The 26,382-nt window shown below is 45.0% G+C and overlaps 1 protein-coding gene and 1 pseudogene across 1 annotated transcript; one reads left to right on the top strand and one right to left on the bottom strand.

Annotated features, from left to right (window-relative positions):
- The window catches only part of LOC135526593 (pro-neuregulin-2, membrane-bound isoform-like), a 67,985-nt pseudogene extending 51,137 nt beyond the window's left edge, over nucleotides 1-16,848 (bottom strand).
- A 1,656-nt stretch (nucleotides 16,849-18,504) lies between these two features.
- On the top strand, nucleotides 18,505-24,324 carry LOC135526592 (transcriptional activator protein Pur-alpha-like). The gene has a single exon (XM_064955102.1). The coding sequence runs from the start codon at nucleotides 18,565-18,567 to the stop codon at nucleotides 19,405-19,407; it is 843 nt and encodes a 280-aa protein (XP_064811174.1). The 5' UTR covers nucleotides 18,505-18,564; the 3' UTR covers nucleotides 19,408-24,324.
- Nucleotides 24,325-26,382: the final 2,058 nt, after the last annotated feature.

Below are 26,382 nucleotides of genomic sequence, written 5' to 3'. Positions count from 1 at the left end.
TTTTCTCTCTGTCTCTCTCACTCCCTGTCTCCCTTTCTCTCTGTCTCTCTCACTCCCTGTCTCCTTTTCTCTCTGTCTCTCTCTCTCTGACACCAGAGTGCATGTCAATCTCTACCTGTCTCCTTTTCTCTCTGTCTCTCTCTCTGACACCAGTGCGCATGTCAATCTCTCCCTGTCTCCTTTTCTCTCTGTCTCTCTCTCTCTGACACCAGAGTGCATGTCAGTCTCTCCCTGCCTCCTTTTCTCTCTGTCTCTGTCTCCCTGACACCAGAGTGTATGTCAGTCTGTCTCTGTCTCTCTGACACCAGAGTGCATGTCAGTCTGTCTCTGTCTCTCTCTCTCTGACACCAGAGTGCATGTCAGTCTGTCCCTGTCTCCTTTTCTCTCTGTCTCTCTCTCTCTGACACCAGAGTGCATGTCAGTCTGTCCCCGTCTCCTTTTCTCTCTCTCTCTGACACCAGAGTGCATGTCAGTCTGTCCCGGTCTCTCTCTCTCTGACACCAGAATGCATGTCAGTCTGTTTCTGTCTCTCTCTCTCTGACACCAGAGTGCATGTCAGTCTGTCCCTGTCTCTCTCTCTCTGACACCAGAGTGCATGTCAGTCTGTCCCGGTCTCTCTCTCTCTGACACCAGAGTGCATGTCAGTCTGTCTCTGTCTCTCTCTCTCTGACACCAGAGTGCATGTCAGTCTGTCCCGGTCTCATATATCCATTGCATTGCTTTTAGACGCACATTTGAACCTCAACGGTATCTCCTGTATACATGTAGACCTAATCAAATCTCTAAGCTCAATGTAGCCTGGGGAGAGCACGACTATTGAGGAGCACATGTCAGGGGGATCACACACACACACGCACACGCACGCACGCACGCACGCACGCACGCACACACACACACACACACACACACACACACACACACACACACACACACACACACACACACCAAGCCTACAAGGATAGGCATGGCTATAATTACATGTGAGGACACTGAGGTCCTAATAATAATAAAAGTATATCTTGTACACAATAAATACAGTCTATTATGGTCAACATCTAAATTCTAAATATTTCTCCCAGTGTTGATAAAAGCTCAGAATGCTTATATTCTTTATCTGAGTCATACCTGCCGCTTTGGGAACGAGTGGAATCATGAACAGTGGTTTGTTCCTTACAGTGCACTGGGAACATTTTCAGACCCCTTGACTTTTTCCACATACATTTTTGTTAACTTACAGACTTTTTCTAAAATTCATGAAATTGTTTTTTCCCCTCATCAATCTACACACAATACCCCATAATGACAAAGTAAAAACAGGACTTTTGAAATGTTTAGAAATGTATAAAAACATGTAAAACTGAAATATCACATTTACATAAGTATTCAGACCCTTCACTCAGTACTATGTTGAAGCACCTTTGGCAGCGATTACAGCCTCCAGTCTTCTTGGGTATGACGCTACAAGCTTGGCACATCTGTACTTGGGGAGTTTCTCCTATTCTTCTCTGCAGATCCTCTCAAGCTCTGTCAGGTTGGATGGGGAGCGTCGCTGCACAGCTATTTTCAGGACTCTCCAGAGATGTTCGATCGGGTTTAAGTCATGGCTCTAGCTGGGCCACTCAAGGACATTCAGAGACTTGTCCCGAAGCCACTCCTGCGTTGTCTTGGCTGTGTGCTTAGGGTCATTATCCTGTTGGAAGGTGAACCTTCGTCCCAGTCTGAGGTCCTGAGTGCTCTGGAGCATGTTTTCATCAAGGATCTCTCTGTACTTTGCTCCGTTGATCTTTCCCTCAATCCTGACTAGTCTCCCAGTCCCTGCCACTGAAAAACATCCCACAGCAAGATGCTGCCACCACCATGCTTCACTGTAGGGGTGGTGCCAGGTTTCCTCCAGACGTGACGCTTGGCGTTCAGGTCAAAGAGTTCAATCTTGGCTTCATCAGACCAGATAATCTTGTTCCTCATGGTCTGAGAGTCCTGTAGGGTCCTTTTGGCAAACTCCAAGCGGGCTGTCATGTGCCTTTTACTAAGGAGTGGCTTCTGTCTGGCCACTCTACCATAAAGGCCTGAATGTTGGAGTGCTGCAGAGATAGTTGTCCTTCTGGAAGGTTTTCCCATCTCCACAGAGGAACTCTGGAGCTCTGTCAGAGTGACCATAGGGTTCTTGGTCATCACTCTGACCAAGGCCTTTCTCCGCCGATTTCTCAGTTTGGCCAGGCTGCCACCTCTAGGAAGAGTCTTGGTGGTTCCAAACTTCCTCCATATCAGAATGATGGAGGCCACTGTGTTCTTGGGGACCTTCAATGCTGCATAAATGTTTTGGTTCCCTTCCCCAGATCTGTGCCTCGACACAATTCTGTCTCAGAGCACTACGGACAATTCCTTCGTCCTCATGGCATGATTTCTGCTCTGACATGCACTGTCAACTGTGGGACCTTATATAGACAGGTGTGTGCCTTTCCTAATCATGTCCAATCAATTGATTTTACCACAGGTGGAATCCAATCAAGTTGTAGAAACATCTCAAGGACGATCAATGGAAACAGGAGGCACCTGGGCTCAATTTCGAGTCTCATAGCAAAGGGTCTGAATACTTATGTAAATAAGGTATTTCTGTTTTTTATTTTTAATACATTTGCAAACATTTCTAAAAACCTGTTTTTGCTTTGTCATTATGGGGTATTGTGTGTAGACTGACGGAAAACATTATTCTTTTTAAAAATAAGGCAGTAACTGAATACTAAGGGGTCTGAATACTTTCCAAATGCACTATATGTTATCCTGCATCTCCTGGATTTGATTTTTTAGAAGCACATTCACCACCCTCTCAAACGGCTAACACCGCCCTTTCACGTCGCAGTCCGACGGCCTGAGACGTGAAACAAGCTACCTCAGCTCGCAGTCGGCTTTTAAAGTGGAACTGACAGCGTTTTAAGTACTTTGCAGATATGAAATAAACAGACAATCATAATATCATTGAAAAATATAAAATTCCCAGTTTATGCTACAAAATCAACTTGATAAGAGGTTTTAAAAATAGGTTGTATTTGACTCAATGTTCCATCACGTACATTAAGGCATTGTTGGCAGAATAGATGGATGCAGTTCAATACATGATTAATATAATTCAACAATACATTTCTTGGTAATCTAACAAATATTGCTTAGGTTGTAAATCACAGCTGGCCTGGTACATTGCTTGCTGCCTCCATTCTGGATGCACTGTTTCAGTTTCAAAGACACTGTTTCAGTTTTGAAAAACAGACGAACGTAACTAAGGCTGGGAATATCAATACAATCAGACTAGCAAGGGCAATGATCACACGTCAGTCATAATGTGGCTAATAGTCTAGCATAAAAACACGTAGCCTAACGTTAGCTAGATAGCTAGCTGCCAGGAGGATGACATTTCATGCCATTGGAGGAGTGGGTGAGGGACTGACTTTTTCCCCTCATATAGTTTTTCGGTGGCAACACACAGCGAAAGATGCAGGTGTCATTTGGTTAGCTAGCAAGAACTTTAACAACTTTTATCCAGTTAGCATATCTCTTGCATTCGCACATTCACTCTCATATAAACAGCCTAACCAGCTCTGCTACGGAGAGTAAAATGGTCAGAGTGAGGTGTTCTTTAATTTGTATCTGGAAGTAGCTAGCTAGCAAGCTAGCCAACTTTAGCCAGTTAGCTTGTGTGCTTGGTTGGGACAAGCATGTATCGACAGGCAAGCTGCAGAAGGACTAGTCAGATACAATTCCCCATCAATGTTGACGGCTAACTAGCTGAAAAAGTTTGAGGGGGTTCATCTAATGTTCCTTCGTTAGATTTTAGTTCATCTTGCTCTGGCTAGCATTAGTTGTTGATCTTGTTGTTGTTTATATGCATACTAAGGAAGAGAGAGCCTACATTGTCATGGTTGTTTGATCAATAGGACTGTAAAGTTCCCAAATGTAAGAAGACCCCATGTTTTTACACATTAGCAGAAATCCATTCAGGTGTATTTTGTGGCTTTTGGTGAATGCATTCTAATGATCTAAAGTCGGGCTGTTGCAACTGCATGTAAACACACAGTCCAGTTCAAAGTGAATGATGGCAGGTACTACTGCCTGTAAACACACAGTCCAGTTCAAAGTGAATGATGGCAGGAATTACTGCCTGTAAACACACAGTCCAGTTCAAAGTGAATGATGGCAGGTCCTACTGCCTGTAAACACACAGTCCAGTTCAAAGTGAATGATGGCAGGTACTACTGCCTGTAAACACACAGTCCAGTTCAAAGTGAATGATGGCAGGTACTACTGCCTGTAAACACACAGTTCTGTTCAAACTGAATGATGGCAGGTCCTACTGCCTGTAAACACACGGTCCAGTTCAAAGTGAATGATGGCAGGTACTACTGCCTGTAAACACACAGTCCAGTTCAAAGTGAATGATGGCAGGTACTACTGCCTGTAAACACACAGTCCAGTTCAAAGTGAATGATGGCAGGTACTACTGCCTGTAAACACACAGTCCAGTTCAAAGTGAATGATGGCAGGCCCTACTGCCTGTAAACACACAGTCCAGTTCAAAGTAAATGATGGCAGGCCCTACTGCCTGTAAACACACAGTCCAGTTCAAAGTGAATGATGGCAGGTACTACTGCCTGTAAACACACAGTCCAGTTCAAAGTGAATGATGGCAGGTACTACTGCCTGTAAACACACAGTCCAGTTCAAAGTGAATGATGGCAGGTCCTACTGCCTGTAAACACACAGTCCAGTTCAAAGTCAATGATGGCAGGTTCTACTGCCTGTAAACACACAGTCCAGTTCAAAGTGAATGATGGCAGGCCCTACTGCCTGTAAACACACAGTCCAGTTCAAAGTGAATGATGGCAGGTACTACTGCCTGTAAACACACAGTTCTGTTCAAACTGAATGATGGCAGGTCCTACTGCCTGTAAACACACAGTCCAGTTCAAAGTGATTGATGGCAGGTACTACTGCCTGTAAACACACAGTCCAGTTCGAAGTGAGTGATGGCAGGCCCTACTGCCTGTAAACACACAGTCCAGTTCAAAGTGAATGATGGCAGGTACTACTGCCTGTAAACACACAGTCCAGTTCAAAGTGAATGATGGCAGGTCCTACTGCCTGTAAACACACAGTCCAGTTCAAAGTGAATGATGGCAGGCTCGTGTGGCAGATGGCTTGTTTGTATAAAGACCTACTGTAGCTCTGATTGGCTATAGCGCAACAGGTCTGTGTAGACTCCGGCCTTGGACGAGATATACAGTATCAGTCAAAAGTTTGGACACACCTACTCATTCAAGGGTTTTTCTTTATTTTTACTATTTTCCACTTTGTAGAATAATAGTGAAGACATCAAAACTATGAAATAACACATATGGGATCATGTAGTGACCAAAAAAGTGTTAAACAAATATAATAGATTTTAGATTCTTCAAAGTAGCCACCCTTTGTCTTGATGACTGCTTTGAACACACTTGGCATTCTCTCAACCAGCTTCACCTGGAATGCTTTTCCAACAGTCTTGAAGGGGTTCCCACATATGCTGAGCACGTGTTGGCTGCTTTTCCTTCACTATGGGGTCCAACTTATCCCAAACCATCTCAATTGGGTTGAGGTCTGGTGATTGTGGAGGCCAGGTCATCTGATGCAGCACTCCATCACTCTTCTTGGTCAAATAGCCCTTACACCACCTGGAGGTGCGTTTTTTTGTCATTGTCGTGTTGAAAAACACAAACCAGATGGGATGGTGTATCACTGCAGAATGCTGTGGTAGCCATGCTGGTTAAGTCTGCTTTGAATTCTAAACAAATCACTGACAGTGTCACCAGCAAAGCACCACCACACCTTCTGCTCCATGATTCACAGTGGAACCACACATGCAGAGATAATTCACCTACGTTCTCCTACTCTGTGTCTCACAAAGGTTGGAACCAGAAATCTCCAATTTGGACTCATCAGACTAAAAGACAGATTTCCATCAGTCTAATGTCCACTGCTCATGTTTCTTGGCCCAAGCAAGTCTCTTCTCAAATCAAATCAAATCAAATGTTATTTGTCACATACACATGGTTAGCAGATGTTAATGCGAGTCTAGCGAAATTCTTGTGCTTCTAATTCCGACAGCTTCTAGTTCTTAATGGTGTCCTTTAGTAGTGGTTTCTTTGCGGCTATTTGACCTCTGAACAGTTGATGTTAGATGTGTCTGTTACATATTTGGACTGCAATCTGAGGTGCAGTTATTCTAAGGAACTTATCCTCTGCAGCAGAGGTAATTCTGGGTCTTCCATTCCTGTGGAGGTCCTCATGAGAGAAAGTTTCATCATAGAGCTTGATGGTTTTTGCAACTGCACTTGAAGAAACTTTCAAAGTTCTTGACATTTTCCGGATTCACTGACCTTCATTTCTTAAAGTAATGATAGACTGTTGTTTATCTTTGCTTATTTGAGCTGTTCTTACCATAATATGGATGGTCTTGGTCTTTTACCAAATAGTGCTATCTTCTGTATACCCACCCTGCTTTGTCAAAACACAACTGATTGGCTCAAATACATTAAGAAGGAAAGAATTTCTGCAAATTATCTTTTAACATGGCACACCAGTTAATTGAAGTGCATTCCAGGGTATTACCTCATGAAGGCTGAGACAGGCGCAGGATACAGAGATGAGTAATAATAGTAACTTTACTCAAAAATAATCTTCCAACAAGGAGAACGAAAATCCAGAATCACATAAACGAGACAACTGACAGAGCCTGGGCGCGAACCCAGAGTCTCCGGTGCCAGGACCGGCTGATAACCCAGTACACAGTGAAAAGGAGATAGGTAGCATCCTGGGTGGCGCAGTGGTTAAGGGCTCTGTACTGCAGCGCCAGCTGTGCCACCAGAGACTCTGGGTTCGCGCCCAGGCTCTGTCGTAACCGGCCGCGACCGGGAGGTCCGTGGGGCGACGCACAATTGGCCTAGCGTCGTCCGGGTTAGGGAGGGCTTGGTCGGTAGGGGTGTCCTTGTCTCATCGTGCACCAGCAACTCCTTTGGCAGGCCGGGCGCAGTGGCCGGGCGCAGTGCGTGCTAACCAAGGTTGCCAGGTTTCCTCCGACACATTGGTGTGGCTGGCTCCCGGGTTGGATGCGCGCTGTGTTAAGAAGCAGTGCGGCTTGGTTGGGTTGTGTATCGGAGGATGCATGACTTTCAACCTTCGTTTCTCCTGAGCCCGTACGGGAGTTGTAGCGATGAGACAAGATAGTAGCTACTAAACAATTGGATACCACGAAATTGGGGAGAAAAAGGGGTAAAATTAAATAAATAAATAAAAGGTCCTATTAGGTTAGCGGAGTGAGTTTTGGGCCATTTTGGCCGGTCCTGGTAATAGGACCGCAGAAACCTACCCACTATCCACCTGCCCGTTACTCTCGGGGTGAAAACCTGAGGTGATGCTGACCGAGACCCCCAGGTGTTCCATAAACGGCCTCCAGATTCCTAGACGTGAACTGGGGACACCGATCAGAAACGATATCCTCAGGCACGCCGGAGTGCCGGATGACGTGGGTGAACAGGGCCTCCGCAGTCTGTAGAGCCGTAGGGAGACCAGGCAAAGGAAGGAGACCGGGCATAGGAAGGAGATGGCAGGACTTAGAAAACCGATCCACAACAACCAGGATCGTGGTGTTTCCATGTGACGAAGGAAGATCTGTCACGAAATCCACCGATAGGTGTGACCACGGCCGTTGTGGAACTGGTAGGGGTTGTAATTTCCCTCTGGGCAGGTGTCTAGGTGCCTTGCACTGAGCACGTCCTTAGCTAAAGTGGGCCACCAGTACTTCCCACTAAGACAGCGCACTGTCCAACTGATGCCAGGATGACCAGAGGAGGGTGACGTGTGAGCCCAACAGATCAAACGATCGCGGAAATACGGTCCTTCTCCATCTCCACCCCTGTAGCGGACAGGCGGTACCCTAGGAAGGAGACAGACTGTTAGAAGAACAGACATTTCTCAGCCTTGATGTACAGGTCATGCTCCAACAGACGACCAAGCACCTTGCGCACCAGGTACACATGCTCGGCGCGTGTGGCGGAGTATATTAGAATGTCATCTATATACACCACTACAACCTGCTAGTGCAGGTCCCTGAAAATCTTGTCTACAAAGAATTGAAAGACTGATGGAGCATTCATTAACCCGTACGGCATGATAAGCTACTCATAGTGCCCAGAGGTGGTACTAAATGCCATCTTCCACTCATCCCCCTCCTAGATACGCACCAGGTTGTAAGCGATCCTGAGATCCAATTTTGTGAAGATGCGCGCCCTGTGCAATGACTCTATCACACTGGCTATGAGAGGCAGCGGGTAACTATACTTCACTGTGATCTGATTTATACCTCGATAGTCAATACATGGGCGTAAACCTCTATCCTTCTTCACAAAAAATAAACTTGAGGAGGCAGGTGAAGTGAAAGGCCGAATGTATCCTTGCCCCGGAGATTTGGAGACATATGTATCCATAGTCGCCGTCTCCTCCTGTGCTGCGTCTACCATGAGATTTATCGCACAATCCCCCCGTTGATGGGGTGGTAATTGAGTCGCCTTCTTTTCACAGAAGGCAAGAGCCAAATCGGCATATTCAGGGGGGATGTGCATGGTGGAGACCTGGTTTTGACTCTCCACTGTAGTTGCACCTATGGAAACACCTACACACCTCCCTGAACACTGACGTGACCATCCCTTGAGAGCACCCTGTTTCCACTAAATAGTGGGGTCATGATCGGCCAACCAGGGAAGCCCCAACACCACAGGAAACGCAGGTGAATCGATCAGAAAGAGACTAATTCTCTCCTTATGATCCCCCTGCGTTATCATACATAGTGGAGCTGTGACCTCCCTAATCAGCCCCGACCCTAAAGGACGACTATCTAAGGCATGTACAGGGAAGGGCACATCAACAGGAACAATAGGGATCCCTAATCTAATTGCAAATGAACAATCAATAAAGTTCTCAGCTGCGCCTGAATCTACTAGCGCCTTATGCTGGGAATGCGAGAAAAACTCAGGACATTCTATACATACACACAGGTGCGAAACAGGAAGCTCTGGGTGAGTCGGGTGCCTACTCACCTGGGATGATCCACCAGTGCCCTGCCTGCTGCCTCGACTCCCTGAAGAACCTCCCCAGCACCGACCAGCAGTGTGCCCTCTGCAGCCACAGCTGATGCAGGGAATGCACTAACCCCCCCCCGGTCCCCCTCATAGCAGCACCTCCTAGCTCCATCGGCGTCAGATCTGAGGTGCTGGGGGATGGAACTGATGGACCTCGATCCGGACGTATGTAGGAGGCCAACAGGTTATCCAGCCTGATGGATAGGTCCACCAGCTGGTCAAAGATAAGGGTGGTGTACCTGCAGGCTAGCTCTCTACGAACGTCCTCGCGTAGACCACACCTGTAGTGGTTGATCAGGGCCCGCTCATTCCATCCCGCGCTGGCGGCCAGAGTTCAAAAGTCCAGAGCGAAGTCTTGTGCGCTCCTCATCCCCTGTCTGAGATGATACAAGCGTTCCCCCTCTGCTCTCCCTTCAGGTGGATGATCGAAAACCGCCCGGAAGCGGCGGGTAAAATCCTCATAATTGTCCGAAGTCGGTCCTTCCCTTCCACAGACTGTGTTGGCCCATTCGAGTGCTCTACCAGTCAGACAGGAGATGAGGGTGTTTACACTCTCGCGTCCCGAAGGAGCTGGGTGAACGGTTGCCAGATAGAGCCCCAGCTGGAGTAGGAACCCCTGGCACCCGGCAGCCGTTCCATCATATACCCTCGGGAGCGCGAGCCGAATCCCACTGGATCCAGGTGAAGGGGGGGTGGACAGCGGTGTTGGTTGTTGTGGGAGCTGAGGTGATGATGATGGGGTTGCTGGAAAAACCCCTCTCTCCCATCGCTACATGGTTGTGCCGAGACTTTGCTACTTAGTCGCGTGCTGCTGGACGCGCTCCTCCATTGGTAGAGGAGGGTTGTATGCACCTGCTGACTCCATTGAAGGTGCGTGTTTCTGTCAGAGTCTAGGTGATGTGGGTAAGGCGGAGTCATGGGCAGGACTCAGAGATGAGTAATAATAGTAACTTTACTCAAAAATAATCTTCCAACAAGGAGAACAAAAATCCAGAATCACATAAACGAGACAACTGACAACAATAAACACGCACAAAACCATGATGGCTCCAGTGGGTTAAATAGGGAAATAATTTAAACGTAATGGGAACCAGGTGTGTACAATACAGACAAAACAAATGGAAAAAGAATGTGTTAGTTCATAGTTTTGATGTCTTTACTATTATTCTACAATGAAGAAAATAGTAAAAATCAAGAAAAACCCTGGAATGAGTAGGTGTGTCCAAACTTTTGACTAGTAATGTATGTTTTTATTTGGTTTTATTTACTGCAGTCTCTATTAATTGTACAAATGCACGACCACTTTCCCACTCCACATTGCTATAGAATTTTGTCAAATTCCGTACTATACGTAAATCCCAAACATTCTAGGAATTTATGAAAACGTGAAAATGATAGTATCTAAATGCTCCTTTGTCAGATTTTTTTTTAAATGTCAGATTTTTCCTGGGGGTGTATTTTTATGTGATTTCATGTTGCTAAAATGCTGTCAGTTCCACTTTAAAACTGACACGCGACTCCTGCCATGTCTACAGACATCCCCCAAACAAACAAAAAATGACTTTTGGAGAAGGAGTGCACAACTGGTAAATAGTCGCTTATAGATAGGCTATGTCAGTCAGTCAGGTGTCTCGATCCCGGCAGAAACGTATATTTCAGTAACGTTGAAGGTCTCTGGTTAGTATTACTTAGCCAGAAGGATGAAGTAAGATGCTAATGTTAAATAGAGCCTACCTCAGCAGGAGCAAAAAATATGCTTCGAAGTTCTCCCAATAACTGTGCTTCACAGAGAGTAGGCTACTGAGTAGGCTAGTGATGTGGTGCTCAGTGGTGAGGCTGAGGCTTGCTGTAGTGCATGAAAGAAGAAGCAGAGGAAGAGGAGGACACATAGAGAGAGAGGAAACAAGCAGAGAGAGAGGTTAGTACAGTTGTTCCCAAACTTAGAAAATGTTGACTATTCTTAACAGACAAGTTAGGATCTTAAAGAAGATATGTTTCAATATGAACATCTCCACATGGCCTATCTTCCCTATAGGTCTACCTTAAAATACAATCACTGTATGTTTCAATATGAACATCTCCACATGGCCTATCTTCCCTATAGGTCTACCTTAAAATACAACCACTGTATGTTTCAATATGAACATCTCCACATGGCCTATCTTCCCTATAGGTCTACCTTAAAATACAACCACTGTATGTTTCAATAGGAACATCTCCACATGGCCTATCTTCCCTATAGGTCTACCTTAAAATACAACCACTGTATGTTTCAATATGAACATCTCCACATGGCCTATCTTCCCTATAGGTCTACCTTAAAATACAACCACTGTATGTTTCAATAGGAACATCTCCACATGGCCTATCTTCCCTATAGGTCTACCTTAAAATACAACCACTGTATGTTTCAATATGAACATCTCCACATGGCCTATCTTCCCTATAGGTCTACCTTAAAATACAACCACTGTATGTTTCAATATGAACATCTCCACATGGCCTATCTTCCCTATAGTTCTACCTTAAAATACAATCACTGTATGTTTCAAAATGAACATCTCCACATGGCCTATCTTCCCTATAGGTCTACATTAAAATCTTATCAACATACAAACAATATAATTCTAAAAATGTCACACGTTTTGGTTACGTCGCTGATGCTACATGTCAGTGTGAATCATTTCTCATATTTCCCTCCTTTCAGGGGTATAACATTGTAGAGCTAATAGGATATGTGTTTGTAGATGGACTGAGGTGAATGAACCTACAGCAGCCAAGTTGATAATGGCTGGGGCAATTTTTGCTTGATTTTGCGGTTTTGTTCTTGTATAGATAGAATCGCAGTAAATCATCTTCTGGACCTCACTACAACTCAAACCCTGGTTGCAGTCCAGAGGATAAGCTACTGTACAAGATTCACTCACTCCTAATATGGAATGTGGAGTGTGGGAGTGAGGGAATGGAAAGTGGAGGAAGAGAGAAGGAGACAGATTTGGTCAGATATTGGGAAGGTAGGGAGAGGTGAGAGAGGGGGAGACAGAAATAGAGAGAGAAAGAGATTGATAGTATGTGTGTGAGAGAGAGGAAGGAATAGAGGATGTGTGTGAAAGAGAGAGGGGAGGATAGGTAGAAACAGGGGGATATGGAAGACGAGAGGGAGAGAGCGAAAGAGAGAGAGGAAAAGCGAGAGAGGATGAGCAGAGTTAGTGATTAATAGTTGATGAAGCGCTTGCAGGCAGAGCGGTGGGGAAAAGCTATTCTCTCCCTCCTCTCCCTTCTCCCCCTCTCGCTCCGTCTTTCCCCCCTCCTGACAGGGTGCTAAGTCGTGTGCAAGCCATGCTACCACCTCTCCCTCCCCGACCACCTCTCCTCCTTCCATCTATCTACCCCTCTCTCTCTCTTACACTATCTCTCTAACCTCCACACCTCACTTTCTCTGTCACCTCTCACTCATTGCTCCCTCCATCCCCCTCTATCACCTCTCCCCCTCTCTTTCATATTTCTCTATCCTCTCATTTCAGAGACACACTTCTCACTGCGGGGTTGTAAATCCTCTAAACCTGCATAACAGACAGTATTCTACTGATTAGAGGACTGAGGCATTGATTCCATACATCTTCTGTGAATAGGTAGAGATTCTAAAAGAGAGAGGGAGAAAGAGAGATAGAGAAACAGAGAAAGATAATCTCCCATACTTCCTCGGAGAGAGAGAGAGAGAGCGAGAGACAGAGAAACACAGAGAAACAGAGTCAGAAAGGGGTGTGGCAACCATCCTTGAGCATGGGATGGATGGATGCCTGGCTGAGGAGGAGGACATGAAGGTACCTTGCCTTTACAAATACAATCATCTGCTCTTCTCATGGTCCTTCTAAAAAGCCTTGTGACTTGGTTCAGTTTGCACTAAGGGACAGGAAAGGATGAGTGCTGTTACATTATTCACAAACGCACTGGGAGGTCTGGAATGACGTCCACACACACACACACACACACACACACACACACACACACACACACACACACACACACACACACACACACACACACACACACACACACACACACACACACACACACACACACACACACACACACACACACACACACACACACACACACACACACACACACACACACACAAAGCTCAAAGCTCAAAGCTCAAAGCAGGAGCAGTGCTTGTACAGCTTACCTGAATGTGTCTGATACAACACACATCTGTAGCGGTAGCAGGTGGGTGATGGGAGAACCATGTTCACACCAATCCTGATAGGATTCTAATAGCCAGGTCATAGAAGTGATTATACCACATACATGCAGACCTCAGATAACCTCTAGGCATATAGACACACACACACACACCCACACACACACACACACACACACACACACACACACACACACACACACACACACACACACACACACACACACACACACACACACACACACACACACACACACACACATACATGTGCCCAAGCACGTGCACACGCACAGTAACTGTAATCAAGGCACAGCAGAACAGTTGGATGTTTCTAGACCACAAATGACAGTAACACTGATCTGTGTGTTGCAGACGTGAGTTGGTCATGGTCACGTGACTAGGTAGCCCCTCCTGCAATTTTCAAAACCAGTGTCTGCCCTCGGACCCAAGAGGGAATATCCTCTTGGTCTAACGGTCTAAGAAGTTGGTTGCTCCTGTGGGAGACCCAGGTTCATATCCTGCGTTCCTACATGTTACATATACATCCTGCTTACAGAAGGACACACACTCAAACCTCAGTCAGTGTGCATAATTTATACAAGCCCCAGAACTCTCTGCTAAAGACAGCATGCTGAGGAATTTGCAGCAGAGCAGCAGTTCTGTGGTGTGTGTGAGGCCGTAGCTGAGATATAATGCTGCTCTATAGGGACAGAGAGAGAGAGAGACTTGTGTAGATAGTCAGAGCACTGGAGCCTGTCTCTCTGTACATCTGGGACTATGCATAGATGAGGTTCCAGTGGTGAGTCGAGTCTGTCTGTGTCACTGTTGAGTCATGGAATTGTGGTCTTTGATGGCAGCATCTGAGTAGCAGATTACCTACAATACTGTCATCCCTCTCTCAGCAAGCAGAGTTGACACTAAACCAAATAACAAGTATAGCACTTCAGCTGCAGACAGGGAATGGTGCAACCATACAGAAACACACAGCTGACAGAGACAAACACTCCAAGCATCATGTTGTCTTCTCTCTATTATGAGCACTGATAGGTGAAAGTGGTGGATAAGTTTCACCTGCATCACTTTCACCCATCAAGGCCTTTCAGATTAGTGGTCATGGGGGCATTGAGAACGAGTTGAGGAAAGATTGTTCATTTTCTCATCATGGATTCTACTCAGAGGTCAGGCACACTATACACTGTCCATGGTGCTGAAATGTTGTCAGGAAGATCTTAATGTTAGCCTTGGCTAGAGACCAGGGGCGACATGTGTCAAGCATCTCAGAATAAGAGTGCTGATCTAGGATCAGGTATTTCCTGTACATGGAATCTTATTAATTGTGATATAAAAGGTTAAACTGATCTTAAATCAGCACTCCAACTCTAAGATGCTTGATACATATGGGCCCTGATCATACCGGTGTTGTTTCATCATGCCAAAGGTGATGAGCTGAACAAAGAAAGCTTCAGTTCTCCAGAATATTTGGACACATCCAGAGAATTTGTCACAGAGAATAGCAGATAATGTAACTGATGGTTTAAAGAGGCAGATAAAGAGGCCACTGTCTTACTCTTATCATGCATGACAACAAATAAAACAGACTGAGAATGGATGGATGCTATTCAGAGGTCAGAGAATATGAACTGTCCACGGTGCTGAAACATTGTGATGCCCCTGATCTTTAGTGAAGGGCCCTAAGGGACCAAATATCCACCACCTGATCTAACAGCACCGACCGGTTAGGACTAGCTGGTTGGTCTCCCTATTTCCTGTCACATGGTGTCAGTCTCCATGCTGTTTGAGAGCTAACTGACATCTGAATTAATACTGATGGCTATTTGAAATTAAACTGTGTCATATTCTGTCAGACTCACTCCATATTCTCTCTCTCTCTCTTTCTCTCTCTAATACCTCGCCACCCCATTCTCAGACATGGAATATTTCACACACACACACACACACACACACACACACACACACACACACACACACACACACACACACACACACACACACACACACACACTGAGGCTTTTGTACAGCATCTATGCTCCATCTTTTGACTCCACATAGCCAAGCAGGCCAATATCTTACCTACATGCACACTATGGACGGTATATCATTTTCATATTGATGGATTGTTCATATCAGATCAAAGTGCTTTATACATGATAATCGTCTCACTCGTCACCAAGTATAGCCTATTCTACATCACTTTTACCTATATCCTAATGTACTACAGCCGCTAGGACATCTGTCTCACACATTCATGCATGGTCTTATGTCCTCTAAAAAAATGCACCGTCTTGTTTGTGTCACCAGGCATGGAGAATTGAACCGTGTCAATCATCACCTATAAGCACTCACAAGGAGGCCGGAGACTCCTTATATCACCGGGGCATTAGCGTGCGGCCCTAAAGCGTCCAATAAAAGCTAAACTTACCGCAGTCCTCACACAACACGCTCTCCACATCCTTCTTCAGGTCCGTTCCGCTGGCGTCCAGCGGAGCAAACGATGCCTTGAATACTAAAGGCTCGCCTGTTGGGTCCATGAAAAATATATATCTGTGATTCTCCTCCACAGTGGTGCACGGGGCCTCGGAACTGAAGTCTCCGACAGTCACGAGCTGCTCCCGCTCGAGCCCGCCGCTGTTCACGGGCCACACGTCCAGCACTTTGACATTTACACTGTAAGGCTCCCGAGAGACGTTTTCCGGTGAGGAGCGCACCTCGCCCTCGATGACCACGGCAGATCGATACGCCTGGTCCTGGAGGGAATTGAGACTCGGGGCGTAACAGGCAAAGGATACCCCGATGACCAGCATGGAGAAATGCACCGGATCAAGCCTCATGCCGTCGGCCGTGGCTCGGTTGCTGCAGTGCTGGGGCGGCTAAGGGGCGCGGATGACGGAGCGGGGTTGAAGTGGGAGACTGCGAATAGGCTCCGATAGCAGGGCAGAGCGGCAGACCTTGTATAAGTGTCCATGCCATCTGTGTCTGCCGCTTTCCCCATAAACTTTCAGATGGGGACACACCAGCCTAAGAACCGGAAACGGCCCGGTTCTGCATGGTTAAAAATGTGGTTGCTGCATTCTCCTTCAACACTATTTTTTTCTCCTGAAACGCAAACCAAGACGAGTAAATGATCCTCTACTCGAAACCAGAGGTTCTGCATGAAGCCTCTATAGTCAGTCCTCTCTCTCCAACAAATGTCATCGCATGGGTGGGCGCATTGCCTTTCTATAACGGAAAATTATTGTTAGATTCCGCGCACAGGAAAAAAAGAGCATAAATACACAGACAGACACACACAAGGTCGGGCTTCTTGATCCACCTTCAGAAGTGTAGAAAAATCGGATTCCTTTTCGGTAAAACGGAGACTACAGAATACAGTGGTTATCTGGTTATCCAGTTAGGCGATGCAACAGCGCAATCCCTCCAGCCGCGTCCCTTGCACCCCTCAAACGCGAACGGCTTACGTGAGCAAACATCACCTGCTCGGCCACTGGCGTCGGCTGCCACTTCCTGCGCAAACACTAATGACCGGAGCCGCGCGCCCAACACACTGGCCCAACACCCCTCAGACCACTGACAACAGGTCAGAGAAACCGCCCGAAGTCAGAACCATGGACGACCATTATAGCAGCAGCATATGGTTCGGTTGCGGTTCGGTTTAAAATGATGGGATCAACCAAACCCAACACTTAGAAGAGTGCGTACAGAGGGCTGGCTATTCAGAAAGACAAGGCTACACTGCGGCTAGTGCGATGACTAACGCTGCGAAAATGTCTCAATGGTTCCAGTAGTAGCCTATAGCACGACAAACTGTAAATTGGAGACCTCTCTTTCTTTCCAATCTGACCAAACCACTGGTTACGATGCAGTTTGCGCCAAACAAGCAACCCTCACGGAACGATGCCCAACAACGGATTCACCTATTAGAAAGGCACTGGGTCCTGCGGGCATGTTCATGCAGGGCTGGAGATTTCTGCACCTAGAGAAAATGAATAATGTGGTGGTGGTGGCAGAGTGGCTCAGCGTGTGGCCACATGTGAGAATATCGATTAGGCCAATCAGCATCGAAGTAATACGGAAGCCACATGTGCCAAAAATGATACTCCTTATCTTTGTACAGGATAGGTGGATGCCTTTATTAAAATATGTTGTTCTCTTCTCAAACCCTTAACAGTGTGACGAAAGCTTGCTCATACACAGCTTCACAGTGGTGGCTCGCAAGTTATTCTCCTCCCTCTACCGCGCCATCCCTCCCTCATTCTCCTCCCCAATCAATCAATCACTTAATTCATTCAAGATTCCCCCGCTCGCCCGTTCAGAGCGCGAGCTAGCCGTCCTTGCTTGGAGGTCAGAGAATTTGCGCTGAAACAGCGTCAGAATGATGTCGTTATCAGTCACTGGAAGAGAACTGATTAATAAGGTGATTTCTGATCACACTAAGGATATGTGACTCATTCTACCTCATCATCTTACAGTTCACATAATACACTAAATATTATTTTAGTTATTCATACAAATATTTTTTCTTTTTGAAGCTCAATTTTTATTCTCAATCAAATCACTCATTCAACACTCCAAACATATGAGTCTATTCTCTCATGAAAAGACAAATAAACCTTTATCAGTTAATTCAACTTTTATATGTAATTTTATCAACCTAGCTGTATTATGTTTAAATGTAAGAGTGATTAACAAGAGACGATGTATATCAATAAAATACACGTTTGTATGATCTGTCTCTGCTCGGTTTGACACATGGGTGGGCTAGTGTTTCATTCGAGGAATGTGCTAGATGCTACAGATGCAGGCAAAACACCCGTTTCTCTCATGACAGATGATGACCAGTGGAAGTATAGTATAGGCAATTCTGTGCACGATTATGATTTCATATTACTAATAGGAGATACAAATGCGGGACATTATAATGATGCATAACACATTGTGAAGAGCTTCAATTTAGTTGCAACGTTACTGAATGATGTGCAGCTGCTACACAGTTTAGACGCAAACGTGTATCTCTTGAATACACCCCTCTCAGAACAGCATGTAATATGAACTACAGTAGGCTGCTTTCGTTTCCTTTCTAAAGCGTAGCGCTCTCGCGATATCGTCGGTGTGGTTGACAGGCAGTCGAGGTTGCAGCAGACTGAGGGAGACGGTGGAAGGTAAGCAGGAGGCAGCATCATGGCGGACAGAGACAGTGGCAGTGACCACGGAGGGCTGGCCACAGGCCCCGGCTCCCTGCCTCCGGGCGCGATGGGCGCCGCGGCAAGACTGCAACACGACACGGAGGAGCTCGCGTCAAAGCGAGTCGACATCCAGAATAAGCGCTTCTACCTAGATGTGAAGCAGAATGCAAAAGGCCGCTTCCTAAAGATAGCCGAGGTCGGAGCTGGGGGAAATAAGAGCCGCCTCACTCTCTCTATGTCAGTAGCAGTGGAGTTCCGTGACTATCTCGGGGACTTCATCGAACATTACGCCCAACTGGGCCCGAGCAACCCGGATATAGTGCAGGATGAGCCCCGGCGTGCCCTCAAGAGCGAATTTCTAGTGCGAGAGAATCGCAAATATTACATGGATCTGAAAGAGAACCAGAGGGGGCGGTTCCTAAGGATCCGTCAGACCGTTAATCGGGGGCCCGGATTGGGAAGTGCACAAGGCCAGACCATCGCGCTTCCAGCGCAGGGACTTATCGAGTTCCGTGACGCTTTGGCCAAACTCATCGATGATTACGGCGTGGACGAGGAACCAGCAGAACTACCCGAGGGCACTTCCTTGACTGTTGACAACAAACGCTTTTTCTTCGACGTGGGTTCTAACAAGTACGGAGTGTTCATGCGGGTCAGCGAGGTGAAGCCTACCTACCGGAACTCCATCACTGTTCCGTGCAAAGTGTGGTCCAAATTCGGCAACACGTTCTGTAAATATGCGGAGGAGATGAGAAAGATCCAGGAGCGGAGTAGAGAGAAACGGGCCTCCGAACTCCTACCGGAGGGCCAACATGGTGACGACGGGGACGATGATTGACGGATTACCGGCTTGAGCAGAAATAAATAACAACAAACAACAGACTTTATAATCAGACTTTTACTGTAAAATATAAAGAGAGAATTCCAAGGGAAGCACCCCACACACAACCTTCACAGTCAGACTGGCAGTAGCCTACTGTCTCGTCGTTCATTGCTGGATGTCACCCACTTTACCAACCATTTTAACAGTAAGCCGCTGCTATCAATAACTTGTTTGAACTGTAAAATATGAACTGTTTCCTACTTGATTTAAATGACAATGAACAGAGTGTTTATTGCTCTAACAAACAACCCGATTTTGCACACGTCCAAGCTATTTCGGAAAGGTTTCCAAAATGCAAAACGAAAAAAAAAACGTAAATTGGAAATTACGAAGATCTCCATGTATACCAACATTTGACATCAGCACAAATATATATATATATATTTATATATATATGATAAATTACTTTACCAAACCAATATCTGAAATCAGTTGTAGTTTATTAATATAAGGTACGCAGGAAATAAAAAGTAAAGCGCTATCTATTTACGTGTACTGCAGAATGCAACGCACAGACTGAAAAAAATAGACACTTCTGCCAATATGCGTAGGCCTAAATCTCTTTTAAAAAGGCATTTGGGAAAGTTATAGTGTTTAATTTGATCGAAAATGTAGTTATGAAACGCGTTTTTATCATGTCATAGGCCTACATTATGGAGTCTTTTATGAGAGCAGAGTCGATATTGGCCTAAACGGGATAGAAGCATCTTTACTATTGAATATCAACCCTTTTGCACCATGTCCATTCAAATTTGGAACAATGGTTAGATAAAAAATGTGCTAACTTAGATATACTAATTATGATTTTGTGAATCAGCTGTATTTAAATCCTAAAATGCCCACGTTTTCTGTGGGCGAGTTTTCTTTTTCGGGGGAGGGTGGGATGGGGCACAAAAACCAGATGCTCAACCGGTGATGCAGGATGGCAGCACGAGACTCGTAAAAAGACGCATCAGCGCGCCGGCTACATGCATGCTGAGCCGCAAGGGCGCATCCTCTCTGACGTCAGAACAACCTGGTGCCTTATACACTCCACTCGTTTACGTGCTTCACATTGTGGTCGATGTTAATGATATCTCTCTCGACCACTGTATGTTTTCATTTGTAAGTTCTGTACTGTTTGCTGTATGGCTATTGGTCAACACTAACAAGCCAAACCAGAGAGGCCCTTTTCTGTAGCCTGTCTCCCTCCACAGGCAGGAGAGCAGAGAATGGCCCCTAGAACAGCAACAGCAGCAGCACTTCTAATGTGAGCATGGATAGTCATCAGAGATGTGGGGTTGTGTCTGTCCACCTCTTGCACCATGTAAAATGTAACTGGACGTATACAGTAGTCAGTCAGTGGGGATGAGATGGAGACGGATGATGGATGGATGCCCTAAGAGCCCCTTGTGAGGTTTTTCTGGATGTAGGCCAAAAGGCCAAGGCAGTATCTTTCTATGGTGCTACAGCTCCAATATAATCCAAACTAGACCGGGCTTGCTGGTCTAATTTGTCACAGCATTATTTGATTTCTCAACGTTACTCTCCACATGTTGTCAGAGCAACAGTCTCCCCCTACACAGGGTGATGACAGACTGTGAGGACATTACTTTATAGTGTGCAATATTGTACGTGCCAATCGTGGCATTGTATGTTGTATAGACAAAAAAAAAGGCAAATATATATGTGATTGATATTTGAAAAGCATGAGTCTGAATTCTGCATTGTTACAGAAATGTGAAGTCTTTCTCTGCATTTAAGTGAAAAGGTTTCAAACTAGTGTGTGAGATTTCCCATCACTTTCATATACAGTAACCCCACTGTGTTTCAGTGAGTAGGCAAGTTTCTGGTGTTTCTCCTTCCACAGAATCGCTACAGTGACACAGCTTATCCCACCCACACATCAGAAAGCTTATCTCCTCATCTTCAGGTCAGTGTTAGAAGCACAGTCCTGCCCCTTCTGAGTGTCTTGTAATTTCATAGAGTAGTATCATGAAACTTTTTAGTTTTACTGGGATAAATTATTCCAAGTCAGAAGGAGAAAAGTTCAATGAAAATGACACGATGTCAACAAATTGATGTGGTGACAGAGGGGGTTGCCCTGACGATGGAGTGACCAACCATTCTTCCTGGGGTGAAGACAGAATCATTTTGACAGTTACCCAGCATTCCTTGCTCTCAGTCCACCAGTAAACAATGCCATAGAGGATTTCTTTAAGCGTTGATTAACAATCAGCCAGCTAGGTTAACCATCGGTAGCTGGATTTAGAGCATCACAGGGTGGCTTGGATTAGTTTAGTAGATCTCAACCTACTGCACTGTACTGTACTGCCATCAGGCCGGCTGGCGTGATGTTGAGGACAGCCTGAGCAGCAGTAGGTAGGTCTGCTATAATTACACCAGCCATTTGGATTCGGTCAGAGTTACAACTGTAAGAAAGAGGCCTCGAGATGCATGGGTCCCTATGTGGGGCCCCATATAGGATCCCTATTAAATGTCCCTTTACTAGGCTAGCATTAAAGCTTCATGAGTTTCTCTCCTCTTTTGGAGAGAAACCCATGACACTGCCTAACACTGCCCCAGAATTTCAGAGGGATCTTTTACATAGCAGGTGGATTTGACTCTATGTTGTGCTCTACACATAAAAATAACATTTTGAACCCAGAATTCAGTCAAAACTACAGTACCGCTGTGAAAGACCAAATGCTATTTCTACACAGTAAAAGCTTGATTGAATGAATTCAGGCTTTAAATGCGAGACATTAAGCCTGGAAATTCAATACACCATTTTCACAACTCTCTTACTGGCCAGCCCTAGAGAGACGAAGGCTATAGTCAATCAGATCAAGTGTTAACTGGCGATAGCAAACACCCGCATAGCTGATGTTTTGGCGGTGTCCGAAGTGGAACTGCGTTGGAGCTGTCAAATCGGTGAGCAGCTGCTCTTGAGATCATTGTTATGAAGCCACACCCGTCCCACTCGCGTTAGAAGTTCAGAACGAGAAAGTGTAGGCTATATAGAAATAATGACGTTCAAATTGAAAATCATTTAACATTTAATGAGGATTTCTATCAGCTTAATTGAGCTGTAGATTACATCTCACATTCCAGTGTTTGAACTTGTAAATATGACTCCATGGGATTTCTCTTAATGCAACTTCATGCAGCCAATAGCAATGTGCGGTTTAGGTATGATGCCAGGAGCCACTTGTGGATTTGACAGCTCTAACGCGGTTCCACCTCCTACACGTCAATATATCAGCTATGTGGATGTCGGCTAAAGCGGATCTGATTTAATGGGGCCATAATTCTAACTCATTCAGCTCACGTTTTATGTTTGTATGCCTCGCTCTGTAAAACGCACATAAAAAATACATTATAATTAAACAAAAGTGATTATTTTTTTGTCAGTTCACAAGGTGCTACTGGGTCCGTTCTGGTTCCAGAGTGGCATGGTTCTGTGTAATAGATTCTAGAACACTGCCTATTTTAAAGGATCAACACAGTGTTGGGTCAGAACCAACTGCCACGGTTTAGAGCTGATGATTTCGCCATGTTGCTCACATTGCAGTTAATCAATGGGGCACAAAATGGACGCCAGGTGTTTTTGTCCCATAATCAAAACCTGCAGTGGGTTGATTGTAACTGTGCAGCAGCATGACTAGTTCAGTTCAGTGTAACATTGGTGGTGGTGCTGTTTGCATCAGAGAGAGATGTCTTAGAATTGATTAACTATTAGAGGTGCTTTGTTCTTCTTATTTGTACTAGTTCTTAATGGTGGGAATGTGTGTTTTAATCTAAACAACAGCTGCATGACCATGGTAACAACCTCTACCAGTCCCTTTAGAGGTGTGGTCTTCTGGAATCTCTCCCACTACAATTTCAACTTCCATTCATTCTACGAAGCTGTTTAAAGATCCATTAAATTGAGTTTCAGTGTTCTATTGTTGCTATGACGTTTCTCTGGTCCTTCAAGTTCAGACCAATCACTCACAGACAACGTCAATAATGGGAAAGGCCAATCACAATCTTGTTTGTGAAGCCAACAATCACCTTGACCATTACTAGCTCAGCACACTTTCTGTTTTGCACATACCAATGCAGAGCCCTTCATGTATGCAGACTGTATAGGCTACTGTTATGTACAGGGAAGAGACATTGGGAAAAGGATCTATAAAAGTCAATGGGGAGGAAGAGGGTCAATGCACAATGAACATATCCCATGTCACCGTATGGTCTAACTACCCTTTATCAACCCTATATGATATGTTGCACCTTTCAAAATATTTTATCTGTGGTGTGTGTGTGTGTGTGTGTATACGATGATCCTTGTTTCAGAAAAATATAACATAAACAGGAAAAGCATATTGCTGTTTTTTTTCTTTTGTATTTTATACTTACAGAAAGCATTGAATAAGATGGATAAATACTTGCACTTTAGATATATTAAGAAAATAAAAAATCTGCATATTATTTTTGATAGGGATCTCACATTCAGAGAGTATAAATTACTTTCCAGGCTTTGTGACATTGCTGGACAGAGATGTATCAAGTTCTTCTACTTATTGAAGTATATTTTGTCTGTGTTTCAGAAGGTTTACTAAAGTAAATTGCATGATAAAGTAGTGTTACACCAATATTGATATTTTTTAGTTGGTATAAAGGTCTGAAAACTGTGATGTACCATGTTTAACTTTTCCCCATACATTCTAGAGTAGTTCTTACTGATTTATGGCCTTTCCTGACTACATGACGATGGTGCTTAATTTGGCTTTGAAAAATCTGCTCATCCTCCATGTGACATCATCATAACTTGTATCTTACTGTACTTCATTACTTTGGTTATGTACTTTCACTACCTTATTAAATTTTAGTTGATGGCAAAACGTGTGCTGTTTTTTACGTTGTTGTTTTAATGTTGGAAAAGCCTTTTGTCGTCTGAAAATGACTAATTGCAATAAACAGGCATTCCTCATGCTCTTGTGTCTCTACAGAGTGTCTGACTAAAAGTTCCACATAATTGTTTAAATTGATAATAGTCCAAATAACGTACGTTTAGAAGTACTGGTAGTGGCACCAATAGGCCTACCTGCTGGTGAAACCTGAAGTTCGCTAGAAGAGGAGTCAGGCACTTTTCAAGGTGCTGGTGATGGCGATATGCGACATTGGTGCTGTCCATTGCGCTGAAGTAGGCCTATTTGTGCCGTTTTGAGGACGTGTTGTTGATGCGGAAAGTTGGCGCTGTCAAAGGTGCTGAAGCATGGATACTGTTCACGTCGCATTGACAAGAACAGACGGGTTGGCTGACATCACGAAAATAAGGTGCACGCATCGATGGGGCCGGAATCCGTGCTTCGTTATGACTGAACGGTCAGATAGCTAGCAACAATGACAAGAGGCTGCCATGTAGGGAATCGTAGGTGGCTATTTTCTGCTAGTTTTATCTTGTTCTTAATACCATGTATTGTTTTGAGGTGTTTTGACTGATTTCATGTCAATGCTAATATGTCAAAAACAACAAAAAATCACTAGCTAGCTAACCAACGACTGTTACGATCTATTTGAGAGACAATCAAATCAAAGTGTATTTGTCACATGCTTCATAAACAACAGGTGTAGACTAACAGTGACATGCTTACTTACGAGCCATTCCCAACAAAAATAGAAAATAATAACACAAGGAATAATTACACAATGAGTAATGATAACTTGACTATATACACAGTATATAGTACCAGTACCGAGTAGATGTGTAGTGGTCCGAGGTAGATGTGTAGATATAGGTTGGAGTAAAATTACTAGGCAACATGATAGATAATAAGCAGTAGCAGCAGTGTATATGATGAGTCAAGAGTTTGTGCAAAAGGGAGTCAATGCAGATTGTCTAGGTAGCTATTTGGTTAACTATTTAGCAGCCTTATGGCTTGGGGGTAGAAGCTGTTCAGGGTCCTGTTGGTTCCAGACTTGGTGCATCGGTACCGCTTGTCGAGCGGTAGCAGAGAGAACAGTCTTTGACTTGCATGGCTGGACTTTTTAGGGCCTTCCTCTGACACTGCCTGGTAAAGAAGTCCTTGATGGCAGGGAACTCGTCCCCGGTGACGTACTGGACCGTATGCACTACCCTCTATAGCGTCTTGCAGTCGGATGCCAAGCAGTTGCCATACCAAGAGATGGTGCAGCCAGTCAAGATGCTCTCAATGGTGCAGTTGTAGAACTTCTACCACCGTAATGTTGTCCGCAAACGTAATGATGGTGTTGGAATCATGTGCAAGTGAACAGGGAGTACAGAAGGGGACTAAGCATACACATCCTGAGGGGCCCCTGTGTTGAGGATCAGTGTGGCGGATGTGTTTTTGCCTACCCTTACCACCTGGGGCAGCCTGTCAGGAAATCCAGGATCCACTTGCAGAGTGAGGTGTTCAGTCCCAGGTACCTGAGCTTAGTGATGAGCTTGGAGGGCACTATGGTGTTGTATGCTGAGCTGTAGTCAATGACCAGCATTCTCACATAGGTGTTCCTCTTGTCCAGGTGGGAGAGTGCAATAGAGATTGTGTAATCTTTGGCTCTGTTCGGGCGGTATGTGAATTGGAGAGGGTCCAGGGGGTCTGGGATGATGGTGTTGATGTGAGCCATGACCAGCCTTTCATAGTATTTAATAGCTACAGGTGCAAGTGGTACCTTGACAAGTGCTCATTGTGTCCAAGATGTGGACGCGATGTTTATTCCTGCTAAATTGCGAACTAGTTATGCTAAACATTTTCCACATCGTTATTTTCTCATCTGCGTTACATAAGGCAATATTTCTAGATAAAGAGCTGTATAATTGATAATAAAAACATTGACACCAATTTCTATTGTATATGAAAGGTGACTTTAGGAAGCACTGACTAAAATAACCAGTAAAAACTCCCTCCACTTTACACTGTCAAACAAAATAACAATATACAG

This window comes from Oncorhynchus masou, chromosome 32, assembly GCF_036934945.1.
Source record: "Oncorhynchus masou masou isolate Uvic2021 chromosome 32, UVic_Omas_1.1, whole genome shotgun sequence".
Taxonomy (NCBI): domain Eukaryota; kingdom Metazoa; phylum Chordata; class Actinopteri; order Salmoniformes; family Salmonidae; genus Oncorhynchus; species Oncorhynchus masou.
Note: the sequence above shows the minus strand (reverse complement) of the source record. Positions and strands in the feature narration are given on the sequence as shown.